The following is a 20,361-nucleotide window of genomic DNA, read 5'->3' on the forward strand; positions in this document are numbered from 1 at the left end:
TATGAAGTCTCAGCCAGTGGAACAGGCTTCCACATAAAGTGGTGAGTTCTTTGCTAGAAGTCTTCAAACTGAACAGGAGGATGGATTCAATGATTTCTGTGGTTACTTCGAACTCTATAAAACGTTTTCTCTAAGATTATATGAAACGTTTTCTTCATAGATGATCACAGGGAAAGAATCTGCAAAAATACACTTGTAGCAGAAAACTATAGAATTATAGTAATAGAATTATAACTATATAATTAAGAATAGTTTGGCAATGTTTTAGGATGAAACTAATATTGGAGGTAATGACAATGTATACTTAAGTTAACAAAACATTGTTAGTCCTCCAATTTTTAAAACATTTATTGATTGATTGCAGATGAAGCAACTTGTTATGATGATGGCAAGATGTATCAGGTAGGAGAGCAGTGGCAGAAGGAATATCTCGGTGCTATCTGCTCTTGTACTTGCTACGGAGGACAGCAGGTAGGTATTTCCATCCTATGTCATATTCTTTGTCTATTTAATCATTCAATTTTTACCATCTTATGCTCCTGCTGAAAGCACTCAAACTGATTGTCCCCAACCAATTTAAAAGATGAACGTGTGTCTGTGTCTGTGTAACCAGTGGAAACTAGCCAAGTAATTAAGTTGATCTGATAAATAAAATATTTCAGTTTCAGAGCCCTGACAGAAGATTTTATGTAGTAAATTTTATACTCATTATAGTTTACTGTATCTTCATCAAAGCAAACTTAATGAGAAATGGCAAATCAGATAAAATTATCAAAAGGGATAGTGGAATTTTTTTTAAAAAGTGTGATATTTGTATATGATATACCTGTAACAACTATTATTTTCAGAAATTGGTATTTGCAACAATGCTTGATAAGAACAGCCATAAGACATGCTGGAGTGGGCAGCTATAACAACTTTAAATTAAATCTGATAAAATGCTTATCCTGGAGTTGTTGAAATTATATTATTTTCATAATACATTGTATAGCCACCTCATTGAAATCCGCATACGAAAGCAGATTTATCTCTGCTCCTCATATGCTTTTGGACTCTAACTATCAAGAGCCCCAGCCCAAAGGCCCAGGCCAGGAGAGAGGTATAGTCCAACAACGTTTGAAAGCAGCCCTTGATAACATAGAGGTTTTTCTTTTGTATTTGTAAAGGGCTGGCGTTGTGACAATTGCCGTAGACCTGGTGCAGCTGAAGGTTCTCCTAGTCAAACCTATTCACAGAGAGAGCAACAAAGCACGAACACAGTAAGTGAACATTTTTCATCTATACGATCATATATGGCTCTTAAATTCTAGCCAATACTTAGAATACAGAGTATTTTTCCACTAAGTGGACAACTTATTCCTGCTTCATTGAACCATCCTATTTATTATGTTTTTTCTTTCTCTTACATGAAGCTTGAAATGGGGTTCCATTTGGGAAATAGATCACATCAGAACTCCTTAGCTTCTGCAGCTAAGAGTGGCCTTCTCCCTTGCCCTTTGTTTTTTTAATGTTTAAGAATTTTTTTTTTTAAAAAGTTCTTTAAATGGAAGGCTGATACACAAGTTCTTGCCTCCAGTGCCATCTTTCATTTCCAGTGTTTTAAAAGTGCCAAATGGTAGTGAGATATGTTTTGTTTTTTTAAAAAAAACATGCCCAGCCATCCTACAAAATCCCCTTATTGCCAGGAGTATCCTAGTGATGGTGGATGGGGAGAGATATATTTATTTTTATTTATTTACAGGACTTACATGGCCACTTATCTCATGTATCGATTTTGAGATGAGATAAGGTATCATAGGGAATGAGCAGATGTTTTCCCTGTAGATATTTTTTTTTAAATGTATGCTAGGCTTTTAAAATGTATGCTCTCCTTTGATGTGTGTTTTATTTTGTTTGGTGTATGTTCTTTGGAGTCACGATGGCTGCGTACACTATGTTTGCATATTTTGTCCTTTTGATTATGGGTGAGTGTCTTACCTGTGTGCATGTTTCTCACAATATCACCCACTTGCCTTCTGTGAAATGGGAATGTTCTACTTTATGAGAGTAAATATGAAACACTGTCTTTTGTGCTCAGAGTCCCTTTGCCATATCCACTGGCCAAAATGCTGAAGCATATATGCTAACCGTTCTAAAGCAAGTTCCTATCAATATTAGCATGATTGATAGGAAGTACACATTAATAAGTAAACTCCATTGTGTAACCAGGCAGCCTTTGCCTGTCATAGACTTCCACTATATTTAGGATTCCAAGATCTTTTACTGTCAAAGAGACGGATATTTGAAAGATAGTTGTGTTAGAGTTCAACTAATTTCACTTTCTTTGGTAAATTGTATGGAGCCATTTGCATTCTGCACAGTAGAATTGCAGTGATATAAACTAGATGAAGGTGAGGTTTATGCAATATTTAAAACACTTTAGGTAAAGCACTTTTCCATGGAGTCCTAAGCATCATAACATTGGCATAGGTGTCCGTTGGTGTCAAGTGATAAAACATCCATCATAATGCAAAGTCTGTGATTATGTGCTTGGGCCAAACATCGGGATCTAAGTACACGAGGGCAGAGTTTGCATCCTAATGTCACCACACACATGTATTTTGATCTAATCTCAGGTTGCTGCAGGTGCTGAGCCACGCTGGGTTTTCCTTCTGATCTGGAATTGTCATTTTAAGATTCTTCATGAAGGGCCTACAGTGTGAATGTTGGACAGATTCAGATTGTCTACCATTTCAGTAAGATAATTGTTGTCTTTTAGTATTATGAGTGCTAATTTTATTTATCCATGTTTCCTCCAGCAGAATATCCATTGTCCAATTGAATGCTTCTATCCCTTACATCTACACTCGGATGCACAGAACCGACGAGGAGATTAATCATCAAGATTTGAACATCAAACAAAAAGAAGACTATCACTGTAAATGCTGCTAGAAAAAAGCAGATCTTATCTTGTGGAGATGAAAGCCTTTAGCTACCATATTTGGGTTTCATAAAATCTGGATGACCACAAGTTTGTAGCAAAGAGGTACAAAAAACTTCAGATTCTTTCCTGCCATCTGGTGGTCATCTGGAATTTTCCAGCCCAGATCTGATAGCTTTACAACAGCTGCTTTCTCCGCTTTTGCTCAATTCACAGCTTGTCCAAAGGAGACTCATCTTGATGTGTTTCAGGTCTTCTTTTCAGCAAGGAAACATATATGCTGTCCATTCTTTTCTCAAAGTGTTTCAATACTGTTCAGTATTTTCCTTAAAGCAACTATTGCTAATAATAAACGCTCAGCAATTAGTAAATATCCATGGGCCCATAAGAGATGGAGAGAGAAAATAATGAAAATTCAAATGAAAATCCAAAAAGAAATATGTTCTCTTAACTGCGCAGCTCTCAACAGGAACTGCATATCCTATTACTGTGATATTTATAATATGCACAGTCTTAATCTTTATAAATTACCCTAATTTTTTTCCCTAGCGGTATGTTTATATCTCGTACTGTTATTTATCAACATCAATTTCCTTTTATACCTTCCCCCTCCATCTCTTAATGTCTTTTGTATTTTTCTACAAGAAAATACATTAAAGACATTTAGTATACCGTTGACAGAAGAATTTGGTATGATTATGATCAGTGGTTATTTTTATACTGTGCCAAAGTGCCAAAGCTTTCTGCTGCGGGAGACAATTCTTTTAATAAAAGGTTTCACCAAACTGTTTTTTTGAATTACTGACTTTGTTAGGTATTTATCCCAGTAACCAAAGAGCACTGTGATATTAGGTACTGTAATTAGCCATAGAAATAGTTTACCAATTTTTTTTAAATGCCCTGCCCGTTTTGTTTTCAAAATAAGCCTCTGAAGGAAATTAGATTGAGAGTTGATTATTGCCCCATTATTGCCCAGTGAGCTTGATGCCTGAGTGGAAATCTGAACTTTGTCTTTCTAAACATCCATATTTTGGTCCCTATATGGGGATCAGAATGAAAGAGAATGGCTGGCTGGGGAATTCTGGGAGTTGAAGTCCACTCATCTTAAAGTGGCCAAGTTTGGACAATACTGTATTAGGCTTCTGGGACCATAGTCTGATAGCTTTGTCATATTCACCTGTAATGCATATCCAGTTTCCAAGATTCTATAGCCTAAACCCTTTTTCCTTGCAATAGATGTGACTAATGAGACAATGACCACCTTTCTTTCTCGGTTGTGAGCAGCCTTGCTGGAGCCTACTGTGCAATCCCACAGGTCCTTTAAAGGAGGCCCTGACAGGGGCTGTGTGCACATCCATGCTCAGTCCAAAGCACCTTCTCGGCTCCAAGGTGCTACACATCCCTTGGTGCACCTGTTGGGAGAAATCCTATGATTGGAATATAGTTGATCCTTCACCTGATGCTAACTAATAGGGAAGACTTACTTGGGGAAGTGGAAATATGCAGAAACATTGAGGGGAAATGACCATACAGTGCTGCAGCTCTCATATAATACTTGGTCACATCAGAAGCTGAGATGATCAGCCTGGAAGACTTCATTGATGTCAATTTGCAAGATTCAAGTTGCCCCTTCTTTAACGCCAATACACCTTTTTTGTTGTTAAGAATAGTTTTTTGCATATATGATTTTACATTCAAACTGCCCATAGAAACCATTAGTTGAGTTGAACCTTGAGACAATTCAGGTTGCATGAAGGGTGAAGAAGAGCATCTACTTGTGTTTGGGTGTGCAAAAATTTTAAAAATTGGCAAAAAAAAATTCTGAGATTTTGATGATTTATGAACCATATTTTCCATGATTTCTTGGACAGATTCCTGATTATTTATTCTGTAAAGTCCACTGTAAACACTTAAACTCACATAAGACTCTTGCATTCCATGACCAGCTCTCTGTCAAGCTGGAGAGATGGCCCACCTCCTCATGTTCATTACCCTTTCCCATTTTTGTGTAAGGTGAGGAATTTAAACACTTTCTGGATTCTCACCATCAGCAAAATCAGGCTACAGTATTTGATCCACTGAAAGGGATATACAGACTTGAGATCTTGTGACTTGTACATATATCCTACCCAATTCAATTTACAGTAAGCAGCTACCTGACTAGTCCACACAGGAGGTAACTACAGCTCAGATTGTGATGGAGAAAGGAAAATGGGATAAATGAAGGTATACATTCCAGGGTTCCACTCCAAGAGTTGCTTCTTAAGGAATCATTAAGGCTACTGGTGAAGTAGGAGTGTGGGAGGGTGGAGGCCACATCTCTCAACTCCATCTCCAGTGGTGATCCAATAGTTGGATTGAGAAAGCTGAATTGGGCAGGAAGGGAGCAGTTTTGAGAGGACAATGATATTAAGAATTCCAAAGGCAAGTGAAAGTACCCAATCTAAGAGCATTGTTTTAACTAGTTGGAAGACAACACAGCATTCAACTGCTCGAACAGAAGAAAGGTAGTGGTGAGAAACTGAAAGCTAGATTATATTTGCATAAAGAGAAGGATGGGAAGAGAGTCACTGCATTTGAAAATGGACTGGATATGCTTTCTTCACTGGATAGATATATGGTTTCTTTCACCTGCTGTCAGAGCTGGTCAACCTACAGTGCATTCGGAAAGTATTCAGATCCCCTTCGCTTTTTTCAATTTTGTTATGTTGCAGCCTGATACTACAATTGTTCAAATTCATTTTTTTCTCATTAATCTACACTCAGTACCCCATAATGCCAAAGTGAAAACAGAATTTTAGAAATGTCTGTAAATTTATTTAAAAAAAAAAAAACAAATATCACATTGGCCTAAGTATTCAGACCCTTTGCAACACTTGAAATTTAGCTCAGGTGCCTCCCACTTCTCTTGATTGTTGCTGAGCTGTTTCTACACCTTGACTGGAGTCCACCTGTGGTAAATTAAATTGATTGGACATGATTTGGAAAGGCACACACCTCTCTATAGAAGGCCTCACAGCTGACAATGCATACTGTATCAGAGCAAAAGCCATGAGGTCAAAGGAACTGCCTGCAGAGCTCAGAGACAGGATTATTGCAAGGCGCAGGTTTGGGGAAGGCTACAAAAAAATGTCTGCTGCACTGAAGGTTCCCAAGAGCACAGTGGCCTCCAAAATTCTCAAATGGAATAAGTTTGGCACAACCAGGACTCTTCCAAGAGCTGGTCGCCCGGCCAAACTGAGCAATCGGGAGAGAAGAGCCATAGTAAGAGAGGTGACCAAGAACCTGATGGTCACTCTGACTGAGCTCCAGAGATCCTGTGTGGAGATGGGACAAAGTTCCAGAAGGACAGCCATGACTGCAGCCCTCCACCAATCTGGACTTTATGGCAGAGTGGCTAGACAGAAACCTCTCCTCAGTGCAAAACACATGAAAGCCCGCTTGGAGCTTGCAAAAAAGCACCTGAAGGACTCTCAGACTGTGAGGAACAAGATTCTCTGGTCTGATGAAGCCAAGATTGAACTGTTTGGCTTCAATTCTAAACGTTATGTCTGGAGGCATCGCTCATCATCTGCCCAATACCATCCCAACAGTGAAGCACGGTGGTGGCAGCATCATGCTGTGGGGGTGTTTTTCAGCAGCAGGGACTGGGAGACTGGTCAGGGTTGAGGGAAAGCTGAATGGAGCAAAGGACAGAGATATCCTCATGAAAACCTGTTCCACAGCGCTCAGGACCTCAGACTGGGCCGAAGGTTCTGTCTGAATACTTTCCAAATGCACTGTATATGGCTATCACTCCTGATTGTAACAAAACATATTTCTTGGCCAAGTACTTGTAGAAGCTGCTTCAGAATTTCAGTCTTGGGATAAGCCTAATAGCTAGGCAGAACACTATTTAAATAGCTATTTTTAAATCATTTGAAAACATGCAATGCAATCTTTCTTATTCTGATCTTTTACTTCAAATCTCAGTGTCATATTTTGTAATTCTGGTGGTCCATAGATACTGCCTAGGAGCACTGCTGATATCTGCAGTTTCTGTGTTGCTGACTCCTGTTCTAGTCCAAAAATAGTTTGAATAACATGTCTAGTAATACTGTTTTCAGCAGTTTCATCCCATTTTCATTCCCCCTTAGCTAAAATCAGGCATGTGAAGGGCAACATCTGATTTGCAGGTCCTCCAAAGTTTCACTTAGATTTCTTGCCAATTTTGAGGATTCTGGAATACAGTAAACTGATAGTTCATGTTTCCCAGTTTAATAAATTGCAAACAAATGGCCTTTACAATTAAAAAAAAAAAACTGATTCAGTAGTCCAGTGAGGTAATTAGTAGTCAGGTGCAAGTCTATGCCACCAGGTTTTTTCCTAGACACTTTAACAATTTTCTATAGAAACATAATTTAGAAATGAAACTAATTATGCCTATAATGAAGATCTTTTGATTTTTAAAAATACTCATTTGATTATGGCAGACAAAAACATACCATTTGTTATTGAAATCTCACAATGGAGATTTAAAAGAAAAAAAAATTAAGACAACATGCAGACAGTTCCTTTTCTCCTAGTATTATTTCTACCTATCCCACTGTCAAAATGGCAAAAGATACTTCAGTCACTTTAAAATGCATTTATTCATTTAACAATTGGTACCATTCATATTCATCTTGCAGCCTGTTATTATCTCCCTATTTTAGAAAGAATGAATTTTAGCGCATTGAGGTTTCTATAATAACAGAAGAGATGTGGATATATTATGGAATACTAGAAATTGTAGAGATGGGACTGCAGGAAGGGATGAACTAAAAATGATCCTCTTCACTGTTCACATACCAACTTTATATGCTGACAAAATATGCTAAAAGACTTCCATCATACAGCTTTGCTTAATGAGGGGTTTTCTTTGCATGAGTGCCTGCCTTTGGATCAGTCTTGACTCCTGAAGACTGCTTGGACTAGTCCCTGCAGTTTCTTGGCATCAATTTCAGAATTAGATGGATGCATGTACACATACTAAAGTGATGCCAACATCCTCTTTCCCCATTCATTATGCTGCTGTTATCCACCCTTCTAAAAGCTATCTACTCTTAACAAATCATCATAAACATATTTCTATCGGCATGGGATCAATTTCAGGAGAAACTGTAATTCTACTGTTAATGAACATCTCAATCAGGTTCACTAATTTAAAAGTACAAATTTCCAATTTGTACAATGCTTAGTTGAACATGATAAAAGCAGTAAGTGATTGATTTTGCATGCTGATAGAAGCCATATCCATGACCTGAGTTCTTAAAGAATTCAGATGCACTATTGATAGTTTTGCACTTTTATTTTTCAACGAAGTTTTCAGAACTTTTTATCTTACTTTGGAACTCTCAATGGATTATATGTAGATTTTGGCATTATATGCAGATTTTATAAAGAATATGCTTTCAAATACTGATTTTTAAACATCAGTGGTGAAATAGGCGAAGATTGGTATGAATAAGAGTTATTCCCAGTTCATCACAGGCTTCAATCACAACTTGGTCAGCAGCAGAACCAGACGGGGAAACAATGAACTGGACTCCACTCTGAAAAAGGAAGACAAAAACAATCACCTTATTAACTTTTTTTGTTAGGTGTTACACAATTCAGCACAAGATACTCCCACTTAAACATGATTCAGCTTTAGCTTTTTGACCCTCATCCAATCTACTATTCCTCATGGACCAGTTTAGGTGATACACCCTCCCTCCCACTTCAGTCAATACAGAGAAACAGGGAAGTGACATCAGCAAAGCAATTAACATCTCAGCCCAACCCCCTAATGACACCACCCAGTAGTTTCATAGACAGGAGATATTGAATTGTATCAAATAGTATCAAGGACAGTATCTTGGGGCACTCCACAGTAAGACTCCAGGGGACCAACCTTCAGTCTCTCAATACGAATCTCAGGAACATACAATAAAAAGCAGAAGTATTACATAAAAGTCCCCCCAGTTCATACAGGTGATTGTGGAGGATACCTCTGTCAATTGACTCAAAAGCCAGAGGTAGACCAAGTTACAGTAAGAGACTGACCATCTCTGTTTCTCTCCTGTAAAAATCAACCAAGTCAAGGCCAATTTTCTTCACATAACCAGGATGAAACAGAGACACGGCCCTACAGAATCACTTGCCTCTAGGAATGCTTTCAGCTGCATCACCACCCACTTCTGGATCACCTTGCCCAGAAAGGGATATTTGCCCTTCAAACCTTTTGGCCCAGAGCAAGCAACTTCATGAAAAGAGTAGTGAAAGCACTGCCTCCTTATGGTCAAGATGAGCCACCTCTTTGTGCAACAATGCAATCAACCTCCTCATCAAGATAGCCTGATTGGCCGAGATGGGCAAGTGAGCAAGCTGCAGTATTCTGGCTTGTCTGGATCCTCAGCCTATAAAAATTTAGTTTGTTCCCATAAAACTGGGCAAGAGGCTGCTTCAGACATGCCATTTGGACCTGAAACAATGGCAGCACTTAAATAATTATGAAGATGAATTATTTTATCTTGACATGCCTTGCAAATCTCCCTTATCATGTAACACAGCAGGCCTTTGAGGAGTATGATACTAATCTCCATGTAACCTTAAAAAGCTCTGTAGATTTGCTTCTTGAGAACGCAATGGAGGCATCAAGAAAGTCCTTTTTATCACCCTCATTGCAATACAGTAGATGTAATAATCTAGATGTTTCCTTCAGCCTCAGTGACGTTCTAGACATCATCCTCCTTGCTTCCCTGATCGGAGCTCTATAAAAAATCTTAGCATTGATGAAGGCACTCAGGAACAATCATGTCAATGGCCCATCACATCCCACTGGATTCCATAATTTCAGAGGACAGACTATTTTGTCTTCCAGCCCTGCAAATTTCACCAAAAATGTGTGATCATGACAACTGAGTGATTACAATCCTGATTACATCCAGATTGCCTATCCCATTGCCTGAGGCAAAATCTAAATTAAAGGTGTGTCTCCTTAAAGGGTAACTCCCAAAGTACATTGCACTTGGCTAAAAGCTGAAATGGAAAACTGTAGAGAGACTTATCCTGAGTGTGCTGGGCTGGGCTGCTTCTGTGGGCTACTTTGCTAAGAACAGAATGGTGTCAGAAGTGGCTACAGATTGCTGAGCTCAGAGTAATTTAAAAAATTCAACAGTCAGTGAGAAAAGGAAAGGGGAGCAGAAGCAGCCGTAGAACGTAAGCCTAGGACTTATTTGTCATGGAAAGTTGTATGCCACCACTTCTATCCTTCTCAGGAAGCCTTACATGGCCCTGGAGAGGAGGGGAGCATCTCAGCAGATGATGAAAGGTCAGAGGACTTTCAAGTTTCTCCTTTGTGATACATGGTAGGAGAAGTGAGTCCTGGCTTTATTGAACTCACGCTGATCAACATTTTTTCCTTCCCTCTCCTTTGATTGGTAACATGCCAGTGCTGGGTTCTTCTTTAAAATTGCACTAATGTCTTATGTTAGTCAGTCAAGGTATTATGAATTTGGAGATTCAGAAGATGAGATGAAGCTTGTATTTAGTGTTAGTGCTAAACTGCCAAAAGAGAGACTGTTAAGGAGCCTGATTTGGAATTGCAGGAAGTAATGTTAAGTATCAGCCTGAAATACAGGTTACTATTTGTTCTCTAATTAACACTTGCCCACAATCATCCCAGTGTGGAATATCCAGCTTGCTTGTTACACTTCAAGCACGTTTCAAGGAGCAAAACATTTCCATTTAGAGTACGAGTAGCTGATTAAACAAGAACACTTTTCATTATGTGACTTGAACAAGAGATCACAATGTCACCAACTTACCCGATTTGCTCTATCCACATTATCCCTAAAAGGGAAAAATGCATCAGAGCTTAGTGAGACACCATTTAATTTTCCAATCCAGGCCTTTTTTTCTGCTTCAGTAAGCAAACTGGGGACTTCCTCAAATTGTGCCTTCCACTTGGCAAAATCTTCACCCTGCAAAAATGTATTTTTTAATCATCTGCTAGATGGAGGAAATCTCTTTCAGAAAAACATGGCAAATACAGTGGCAATTCTTTTTACCAGCCTCCTAATTTGAAACAGCACTCTTCTAAGAACTGCAGCATCAGTTGGAATGCTGGAATGTATCATAATTTAGGCCAAATATCATATACTGTTTTTTACTTCCTTGAGCTCCCAACTGCCTCAAGAAATTAACACAACTTGTTGACTTGTGTGTGTTTTATTATTCAATCTCATTTGAGTTAAATTGTTTTCTGGTACAGATAATAGCATTCAATTGCCTTATAATCATTTCAGCAGAGAGTAACAAAACTTTTCTGTGCATTAGTGTTCCCTCTTTCAACATAAACTTTTCTGGCAAAGAGAGCTCAGATAGTCCTGTTACTTAAACCCATGGTCAGTTCTACCATGAAATATTTTGGGCAATGAGTCAAGCTGTCATCTTTGGTGACCAGATTTGCCACTACCTTACTGGAGGGTTCCACAGAGTGAAGGCATGGCTCTTTCTGGTCGAGTACTCTCTGATGAGTCCTTAGAATGAGCCGCTGCTCCACAAGCCATGCCAGGTACCCCCATCCCTTCTTCTTAGGGCTCTTCCCCATGGAAATGTATCTGGATAGGCCACTTCCTGTGATACTTTGCTCTGAAAAGTCCTCTGAGCTAGGCATCTGGAAAGCCAAGCCCTCCAGGAGGCTCGTGTGCACTCCAGACAGCACAGTATGGTGATTCTTCAGGACCCTGCACCAGGTCTCCCAGTAAAGTGCTCGTAAGGAAGGGAGAGTCGTGACAGCAACCACTAGATGTGGTCTCCCACCCCTGACTGAGAGAGATGTCACGAGACCACATCACTTAACAGCAATCCCGGCAATTACTGTTGCTGTCGTTAAGTGAATTCCACCAGTTGTTAGCCAAGGACTCAGCCCAATCCAAGCCATTCCAAGCTTGGTCCCTCCCAGCCTTGAGCCTCAGTAAGATAAGGGACTGCCTCCAACTCCCCCCTGCCTATTTTCCCCCCATCTTAGCCCTTCTGCGGCTCAGGGGCTTCTTGGTCCTCCTTCTCATGCTGCGGCTCAGGGGCTTCTTGGTCCTCCTTCCCCTTTCACTCGCTTGCATGCACCAGCACCCTCCTTCCCCCTTTGCTCGCTCAAGGATTCTCCAGGGGCGCTTCCGGCATGTGCTCTGCAGCTCACATTGGAAGCTGCTGGCCATTCGTGAGGCTTTCTCCTTCCTCCTGCAAAGCCCCAGAACTGCAGCACAGCGTGAAGGGAGCAGCGGTGCATGCGAGTGAGTGAAGGGGGAAGGAAGCATTTCTTTTATGCAGTCCATACAAAATCTCATACTTAAAAATACAAAAAATCATCATCATTTGTATGGATTTTATGGACTGATATGAAAAAGGTACGAAATTCATGCTCTCTGAATTATTTTCTTCTAGTAATGCATGGAGATGTTAAATAGAGACATGATTAAATTTTCCAGGAAGATATGCCAAATGTTACCAGAAGTTACTCATCACTTCTGGAATTTAGCTTCCGTGAAGGACCAGAACCACCACAAAATAATGTCCCTATGTCCTATTCTAGACCCCTTCCCCAAATCTAGAATAATATAATAGCCGACAGTGTCCCAAACCTTTGAAAAACACACTAACTTCAATAGGACTCATTCCCATGTGATCCTAATCTAGCTCATCCACTAGGAATGACGCACGTGTGCAGCTACAAAGCTCCTCTTGGACATGCATGACATATTTTGGAAGAAAGCAAAGATAAATTTCACCATAGTTAATTAGGAGCAAACTGTAATGATACAGAGCAGTTTTTTCCCCCAAAGTTGGCAACTTTAAGATGTGTGGACTTCAACTCCCAGAATTGGAATTGAACTTCTCAGCACTCCCCAGCGTGGGAATGGAATTCTGGGAGTTGAAGTCCACACTTGATTCTGGAGTTGTTTCTAGTTATATGTCTGATTGTTTTACCTCACCAATGGTCCCAGTAACATACTGATCAACAGCATTGGAGATTTCTGCTCTTTTCACTCCAGCCTTGAATTTCATGGAGAGCACTCGTGGGTGATGTCTGAGCCACCAGTAGTTTGCCTTGTCTCCAGCCAGGCGGGTGCAGTGGATACGGGATTGCTGCCCTGCCCCAATGCCAATCACCTGAAACACATGGAGCAATATAATTAAAAGGCATATGAAAAACTTTTGTCTATACTTCTGCATTAAGTCAGCATCACTAAAGGTCATGACTGTAGAACCATGTTCATTTATCTTTGTTTTCCTTACAGCATTACCAGTAGAAAGGGTTTTATTACTTCAAATATCAGGCTTTCAAGTTAGTTAAGTTAGTCAACTTAGGGCCCTCTCACTACTGAACTTTTGTTAGCTTGGTCTCCACTTGTAAAGTTACCTTATTCCCAGTAAGCTACATTTCTCCTCCAGTGTCTGCACCAACATCCTCTGCTTACTCAACAGAAAACAATTATTCAGTCATCTCACTTTGCAAACCTCTCTCAGGCTTTCAGAATAAACAAATACACACCACTCCCTTACAGGCAACATTTCTTACGGAGCTCCTGCCTGAACTTCTCCACTGAAGTCACATTAACTGACTCTCTGGAAACTGACTTATATTCCTTCTACAGGTAGTCCTCACTTAACAACTGTTCATTTAACGTTGGTTCAAAGTTACGACAGCCTCGGAAAGGGTGCTTTATGGAACTAAATCTCTGTCTGCTTTTGGATGTCCCACCCAACAACACTAAATACGTAACAATCTTTTTAAGCTGTGGGACTCCAAGCAAATTCAAGTAGGGACAGATTTGTTATGTGTGCCCATAACCATCATCATTCTTTAAATCTATAAATTGGCAAACAAATCTCTGCCTAGGCCTATGGTATCTAAAACCATTAAAATTTTGTCATTCTAGGTATAGCCAAGATTTTTGAACATCACAAGCAGTTAGCTCAAGCCTCAGTAAACATGTATACAACCAAAGTATACTAGTCAAGTATGTAAGTGTCTGGAATACTCACCTGAGATCTGTCATTTCAACTGAGAAAGAGTTTGTATATCAGCAAAAGATCTCAGCACATTCTGACTGATTCTCTTAGTACACTTTCATGAGTACTACATAAAGTGAAGGGCAGCACTTGCCCTCATGTACATAAACTGAAATGGCAATAGATCCCTAGAAGATATATTACCCCCTGCCCCTGCTCAGCTCAGCTCAGCTCCTGAATAACCTCCTGAGGGCACAAACAAATCATAGGATGCAGTGAACTGAAAAGCTTTTGACTGAGGAAAAATATGCATGTTCTTAACAAGTTTGAGAAACTGCTGGCATAAAACAGAAATCCAAATGTAAGCACAGCTCTTTATTTACCAGCATCAGGGATTAAGCTCGTTCAGGTCAAAAACATGCTGTGCCAAAACAGAATGAAGATGTGTGTTATTTGCCAGCTAAATGCTTGCTTTTACTTAAATTTGCCCGGAGTCCACCTCTTGCCAAATTGCAGCTGCGAATTCCCTTATGACCACAGCGTTATTTCTGCAAAGACCAAAGGGGCTCCCGCACAGAACATGTTAAGATAAAGAGGAGATGAAAATGCTTGAACAAGAATGTGTTTTTTAAAAAATCCACTTTTATTTGATTAAACGTCTGTGAAGAAAATGAGCTTGGAATGAGATTAAAAGCTGTACATTTATAACCCACGTGGCTTCTTTAAAAATAAATGAAAACAGTAAGATGCCATTTGATGCCTTCACTTGAGAGAAGGCCCCATCATGCAACTCTGCCATTTATATCCAAGTAAACAGGCAAAGGAGCAAACTTCATGGTCATGGAAGCTTGCTTTTCTATCTCACTCCAAATGTTTTGTCCTTCGATTTGTCCTTGTGCTTAACAGAATCAGGTGGAAAGAGCCATTTACCTCATTCAGTCCAACCCTTCCCTCAGTGCAAGAATCCAAATTAAGCAACCCTGACAGATGACTGTTTTCTGCTGACTGAATACATCTGGTATAGGGAAGAATCACCACTTTTCTCAGTAGTTGGCTCCATGGTCAAACTGCTCATACTGTTAAGAAAAATTTCCTTTTGATCAAGATGTGCCTTCCCTGAGCTTAAATCTATTATTCTATGTCCTGTACCATGGAACAAAAGAGAACAAGTCTTGATATGCTGATGTGTGACATCATTTCATTTATCTGAAGAATGCTATTATCCCCCCATAGTCTTTCCCTTACGAAAGCTAAACTTTTCCAATTGAATCTTGGTAGCGCAGAACTTCTACTCTTATCAGCCTCACTGCCTTTCATCAAATCTCTTCTGGTTTGTAAGAATCCTTGTTAAAGTGCGGTACCACAAACTGGACTCAGTACTCAAGCTGGGGTTTGATCAAGCAGAATAAAGTGAAATTATTACATTCCATAAACTGTACTTCTGTTGATGCGGTCTAAAATTGCATTTGGGTTTTCAGTCGTACATACTATTACAATTCAGTATGCAGTCAGCTAGTATTTTAAGACCTTTTTCACAATATGAGCACAGTATTCCACATTCTATACTTCCACATTTTATTTTTGGACTTAGTGTCAGCCACTTAACATTTCTCTCTAATTTGCTAAGGAACACTTTTGATGAATACTTTTTGAGTATGATTTTCAAGCCAACTATGTATCTTCTTGATTGGCATGCTGCTCAACTCAATGTTCAATTAGCTTACTAATTAAAATACCGTAGGTTACTTTGTCAAATATTTTTGCTCAAATCAAGATACAGTACATGTACAGTATACCCACAACCTATTAAAGTTTTCTTATTAAAAAAATAGATCAGGTTTCTCTAACAAATCTTATTCTTGACCCATCCTTTCTGTCTACTAGTAATCACTGTACTCAAGGTACTTACACATCATTAACACCTTCATGATCTGCCACAGAAACTTCCTAGATAATGCCAGATGTCTGTAGTTCCTCAGATCCTTCTTTTCCCTGCTTTGCAATCTGGCACCAACCATTCTTAAGAATAATTTTATTTTCATTTCAATAAATGAGGTAAGCTCTCTCTCCCAATTATTTGGACATGTTTATGAAAGTACTTGTTTAAACCAAGAAAGGCTTAACTTCACATAATCTTCCATGATGCACATAACTGCATTTTCTAAACAGAAAGGGCCACGTACCAGCTTTGGCTTTAGGGACAGATAAAAAAACTGAACTCCTTTCTCTGTCCAGGTTAATTTCCCAGGATCACTATACAAAGTTGGGGAGATGACTAAGATGAATGAGTGCAGCAAGAATTCTGATTTGAGCTGCTGAAGGCCTGGAAGTCTACAACAATGGCAGAATGTACAGTCTGGTGTAGCATCACTGATTGCTCAGTAATTCAAAATATGAATGAAGCCTTATAACAGAAAGGCAGCCTTGTGCTTTTGTGCAATATTCAACTTTACTGTATGTGAAAAAATATTTATATCAGATCTGAGAATCTGATGATGGTGAGATGTTGTTGAACAATCAATCCCTGTCTATAGATCATGCTGGCTGGAACTCAGAAATATCTGAAGGATTACATCTTCTTAAATTAAAATAAATTAAATTATGAGCTTTTATGGAATCTATAAATACCCTCATCCCTTTTTGTCTGAGGGGAGATATTGTAGCACTCTTCAAATTCTTGAAAGATAATCTCACACAGTAAGATGAAAACTGTTATTTTAACTGTTATTGTTAGAAATGTTAGGAACAATTTTGTAACAGTAAAATCTGTTTTGATAGCAATCAGTTTTAAAACTGGGCTTTCAATGAGGAAGAACAACAAAATACTCTCCCTTAAATGTCCCTATGTACCTACCTGTCCATTCTTGGCATAACAAACGGAATTAGACTGAGTATATTTAACAGCAATAGTGGCAACAATCAGATCTCTGATAGCTGGATCAGGCAACTGAAACAAAGAAGAGATTATTACAAAGACATCTTGGAACTTAGCTGCAAATTAGCAAGGAAATGAAAACACTCACTGGCTAGTCAGAATTCTTGAAGGATATAACATGCTGGCCTAGGTTTCTGGCAATCTTTCCAACTCCTTACTAATAGCTCCTCTCTGGTCACATGACCAGGAAGGGGAGGGAAGTTTAGAGTGGAAGACTCAGCAATATTCCAAGTCACTGCCAAACTGCCTCTCTCATAGGGTTACACTAGGGAACATTTTCTTTCATTTTTTGTCCTCAGCCCAGCTGGATCCACACCATTTTCAAATTTAACTATTTCTTTTGTTGGTTTCTCTGCACACCAAATGTGGTCCGATTCTGTTCAGTTTTCAAGAGAGTTATCCTGCTGATGGGCAGACAATGGGCAATTAATTAAAGGCTGTTCTGAGCCCTGACTTTAAATAATCCCCAAATTGTATCATTCCAAATACAAAAGGTTGGATAGTTGAATTATAATAAAAATGGCTTCTTAATGGAAGGCAATTTCTGAAAATGTCAGAGTCGTGAACTCCAGTTTAAAAAGGTTACCAATATCTCTTTGTGTATATGTTCCACCAACATACTTCCCATCTCCTGCCCAACCATTCTGTTTCCTAATGTTCATCTTCTGCATACATGTATATAGCCAGGTAGAGCTGCAAAGGTGTGATTAGGTGGTTCTGCTGAATGCCAACTAGGTTTAAACATGTGCTGTAGCTCCACAAGCAACTATATCCTCTGTATGCAGATGATCCCAGGTTCAAACCTGGTGTCTCCAGACACAGCTACCAAAGAAATCCTAAAAAGCTGTTTTGAATAAAAGTTGCCAGTACTGAGCTAAACAGGAAGGCAGCTTCCTCTATTCCTAGCCAAAGTCAACATTTAAGCTTTGGCAGTTCTGAAAGCCATCTTGCCTTGCCCAGCCCAGCCCAAAGTTGCTGTTGTTGCAACTGGACCTTGAACACCAGAGAAGGCAAAGTTTCAAAGGGGCAAAACACAGGAGTGTTGACTTTTAGAGTTTGAATGGATATCTGGCCTGTAAGAGTAAACTGTTTCATAAGTCATTCACACAGGCGTCACGTGGAAAGGAATGGTTTATGTCAGTGGCACAGAAGACTCTCCTCCTGCATGACATTTTAATGATGCAATTGTAGGAAATCAGCAGCATGGCTTTTGGCTATTCTGGAGCAAGCATAAAGTGCCCAAAAATAGCAGTGTGAAGCCTAAAATAAGCTTACCCTAATTTAAAAAATAAATCCTCCCCTCTTCCCTAATCCAGATGAAAGCAGAAAATCCAAAACTTTTTTTTCAATAGTTACTTGCTTTTGAACCTGCCACATCTGTAGCAGCAACTGATTTGTCAGTATGTGTTCTACAGAGAGACATTAGAGCAAAGCCTGCCAGCTACATCCTCTTGGGGCTGGTTCTCTATAGAAGGAACTCCACTTTCTCTTTTGTAATTGCCACCCAGCTCTGACAAAGTGATCTTAGCGCCTAATATTTCAGGTCTTCTGTTCTTCTCCGTGCTGTTCCGTTTACACAGAACTTGCACAAACATAGCAGTTTTCACTCAGCACAGTATATTAAATTGTCTTATACTGTTCCATTACCTGGTTCATAAACAATCTTGCCCAGAGTTTTCAAAACAGATTGTTAATGGCCCTGTTGACAGAGATCCTTTTAACAGCAGATGCAACAGGACTAATCTTTACTACTGAAACTAGTCCCATTTTCATTCTAGGGGACCCACCTGTTATGTACCTGTTAGATACCTAACCTGCAGATAGCCCTTTTTCCTACTTACATTTTTATTTTTAGTAACAATGTTTTTGAATAGCGATCGATCAATCACACCATCATTCCTCTTCTGCATTAGATGCAATCCGAAGAGAGTGCGGATTTCATTTTCCTCCGGCTTGTAAGTTGGATCCATCTAAAATGAGAAAAAGATTTCACTTCCTTGACTCATTATTTGGTGTCAGTGAGAGAGTTACTGGAATATCCAACTCCCATGAATCACGAGGATTAACCTTTTGTTATTGTTTCATTTGAAAACTTCAAGAATGAATCTTAAAGTGTACTTATTACACATCAGGTACACTCATATTTTATAATCTAAATGTTGTAATAATAATAGCAATTTATTAAACTTGTATGCTGCCTGACTTCCAATGACTCTGGGTGCTCACAACAATCAAACAAAGCAATTACAGTAAAACCAATAAAAGATAAAAGATGACAAGCACAGGATGGAATAACACAAGGGGTCTCCCTCTCCTTGGCCAAAGGCCTGGGTGAAGAGCCAGGTCTTCACAGCTCTTCTAAGTAACAGCACAGTGGGAGCCATCCGGATCTTTGGGGGAACCTTGTTCCAGAAGGCAAGCGCTGCTAAAAGTTTCATGCTGATTTTTTGTTCGCACAGAAGCTTGAAACACCTATTTTGCCCTTTAAACCCCACCAAGAAAAAAAACAACAAATAAAAGGAAAAATCTGCCAGTTTGGTAGTGGTAGTGGGGAAAATTCAGGACTTGCCAAAAGGCCTGACACTCAACTACTTGGGGGGGAGGGGGCTAGAGAGGTGGGGCTACAGGGAGTTTAAGTGAGGTACTTGAGGAAGGAACATGCAGCCAAGGGATGATCAATCAGGATTGATCAGGCTATTCAAGCGTACTGCACTAACAAACCTTTGATACTCTAGTATAAAAACCACTGCATGCAGTTTAAATGGGTTTATGAATGAGAGCTCGTGGTTTTGTGATCTATATCTTTTTTTTAGTTTTGTTTGTATGAACACATTTGGAACAGGCAAATCAAGAAATCAGATATAGTATAAAATAGACATACATCTAAATCAATTATCATCAAGTATTTTGAAATATAAAATACTAACCTGGAGTACACAGTAGCTGCCATTTTTCTTTTTGGACAGAATTTTGAGAGCTTCTTCATCAAAGCCTGGAGCCACAATCCCATCAGACACCTACATGAATAAAGGTTAAACCACCAAGTGGGACAAAAAGACAAAGTCTGAGTGCTGATTCTCACATAGCAGAAACAACAATTTTTGCGTACAGTACAAAGGAGCAGCCAGAATTATACTAATGAGGAGGGAACTCAAAAGGACTGAGCTTGGAGGGAGAGGGAGAGAAAATCAGAGGAAGAGGCAATGGAATGAAGAATTTGGAGGAGGTTTTGGCTGACTGGTACTTTGAACATCTTGCCAGGCAACATTTTGCTTGTATGCATGGCACAGATTCACTTCATAAGAGTGATCTGAGCAGTGGAGACAATCAGATTTGCAAAACCAAGACATCACCCATCAACAAATTGGGGGTTCTGAGGCTCAGCAGTTGCATTCCATGCAGGGCCACTGCCTTTGCTGGTGGCTGTGGACCCAAAGTCCCATCTTGGCATATGCTGTGGGGCTCCCCACAACTCACATTGGAGCTGTCC

General features: G+C 39.5%; 2 protein-coding genes across 11 annotated transcripts in view; one reads left to right on the forward strand and one right to left on the reverse strand.

Annotated features, from left to right (window-relative positions):
• The window catches only part of FN1 (fibronectin 1), an 83,253-nt gene extending 79,548 nt beyond the window's left edge, over positions 1-3,705 (forward strand). For 5 of the 9 annotated variants that reach the window (XM_088135575.1, XM_088135576.1, XM_088135577.1 and 2 more), the window contains 3 exons: positions 365-471; positions 1,167-1,259; positions 2,799-3,705. In XM_088135575.1, coding sequence (XP_087991701.1) covers positions 365-471; positions 1,167-1,259; positions 2,799-2,876 — 278 coding nt within the window. In that variant the 3' untranslated portion in view covers positions 2,877-3,705. The remainder of the gene's footprint in view (positions 1-364; positions 472-1,166; positions 1,260-2,798) is intronic. The other 4 variants (XM_025164132.2, XM_088135578.1, XM_025164130.2 and 1 more) reach the window with 1 other exon arrangement.
• Positions 3,706-7,532: 3,827 nt separating this feature from the next.
• ATIC (5-aminoimidazole-4-carboxamide ribonucleotide formyltransferase/IMP cyclohydrolase) overlaps positions 7,533-20,361 on the reverse strand; it is a 30,583-nt gene continuing 17,754 nt past the window's right edge. For both annotated transcript variants that reach the window (XM_007424270.4, XM_007424269.4), the window contains exons 11-16: positions 19,799-19,888; positions 18,713-18,841; positions 16,791-16,883; positions 12,911-13,093; positions 10,750-10,905; positions 7,533-8,493 (exon numbers count right to left, since the gene is read on the reverse strand). In XM_007424270.4, coding sequence (XP_007424332.1) covers positions 8,374-8,493; positions 10,750-10,905; positions 12,911-13,093; positions 16,791-16,883; positions 18,713-18,841; positions 19,799-19,888 — 771 coding nt within the window. In that variant the 3' untranslated portion in view covers positions 7,533-8,373. The remainder of the gene's footprint in view (positions 8,494-10,749; positions 10,906-12,910; positions 13,094-16,790; positions 16,884-18,712; positions 18,842-19,798; positions 19,889-20,361) is intronic.

Source organism: Python bivittatus, unplaced genomic scaffold (assembly GCF_059951505.1).
Source record: "Python bivittatus isolate LINGU-HERP-01145 unplaced genomic scaffold, Pbiv_v1 ctg000200_np1212, whole genome shotgun sequence".
NCBI lineage: Eukaryota > Metazoa > Chordata > Lepidosauria > Squamata > Pythonidae > Python > Python bivittatus.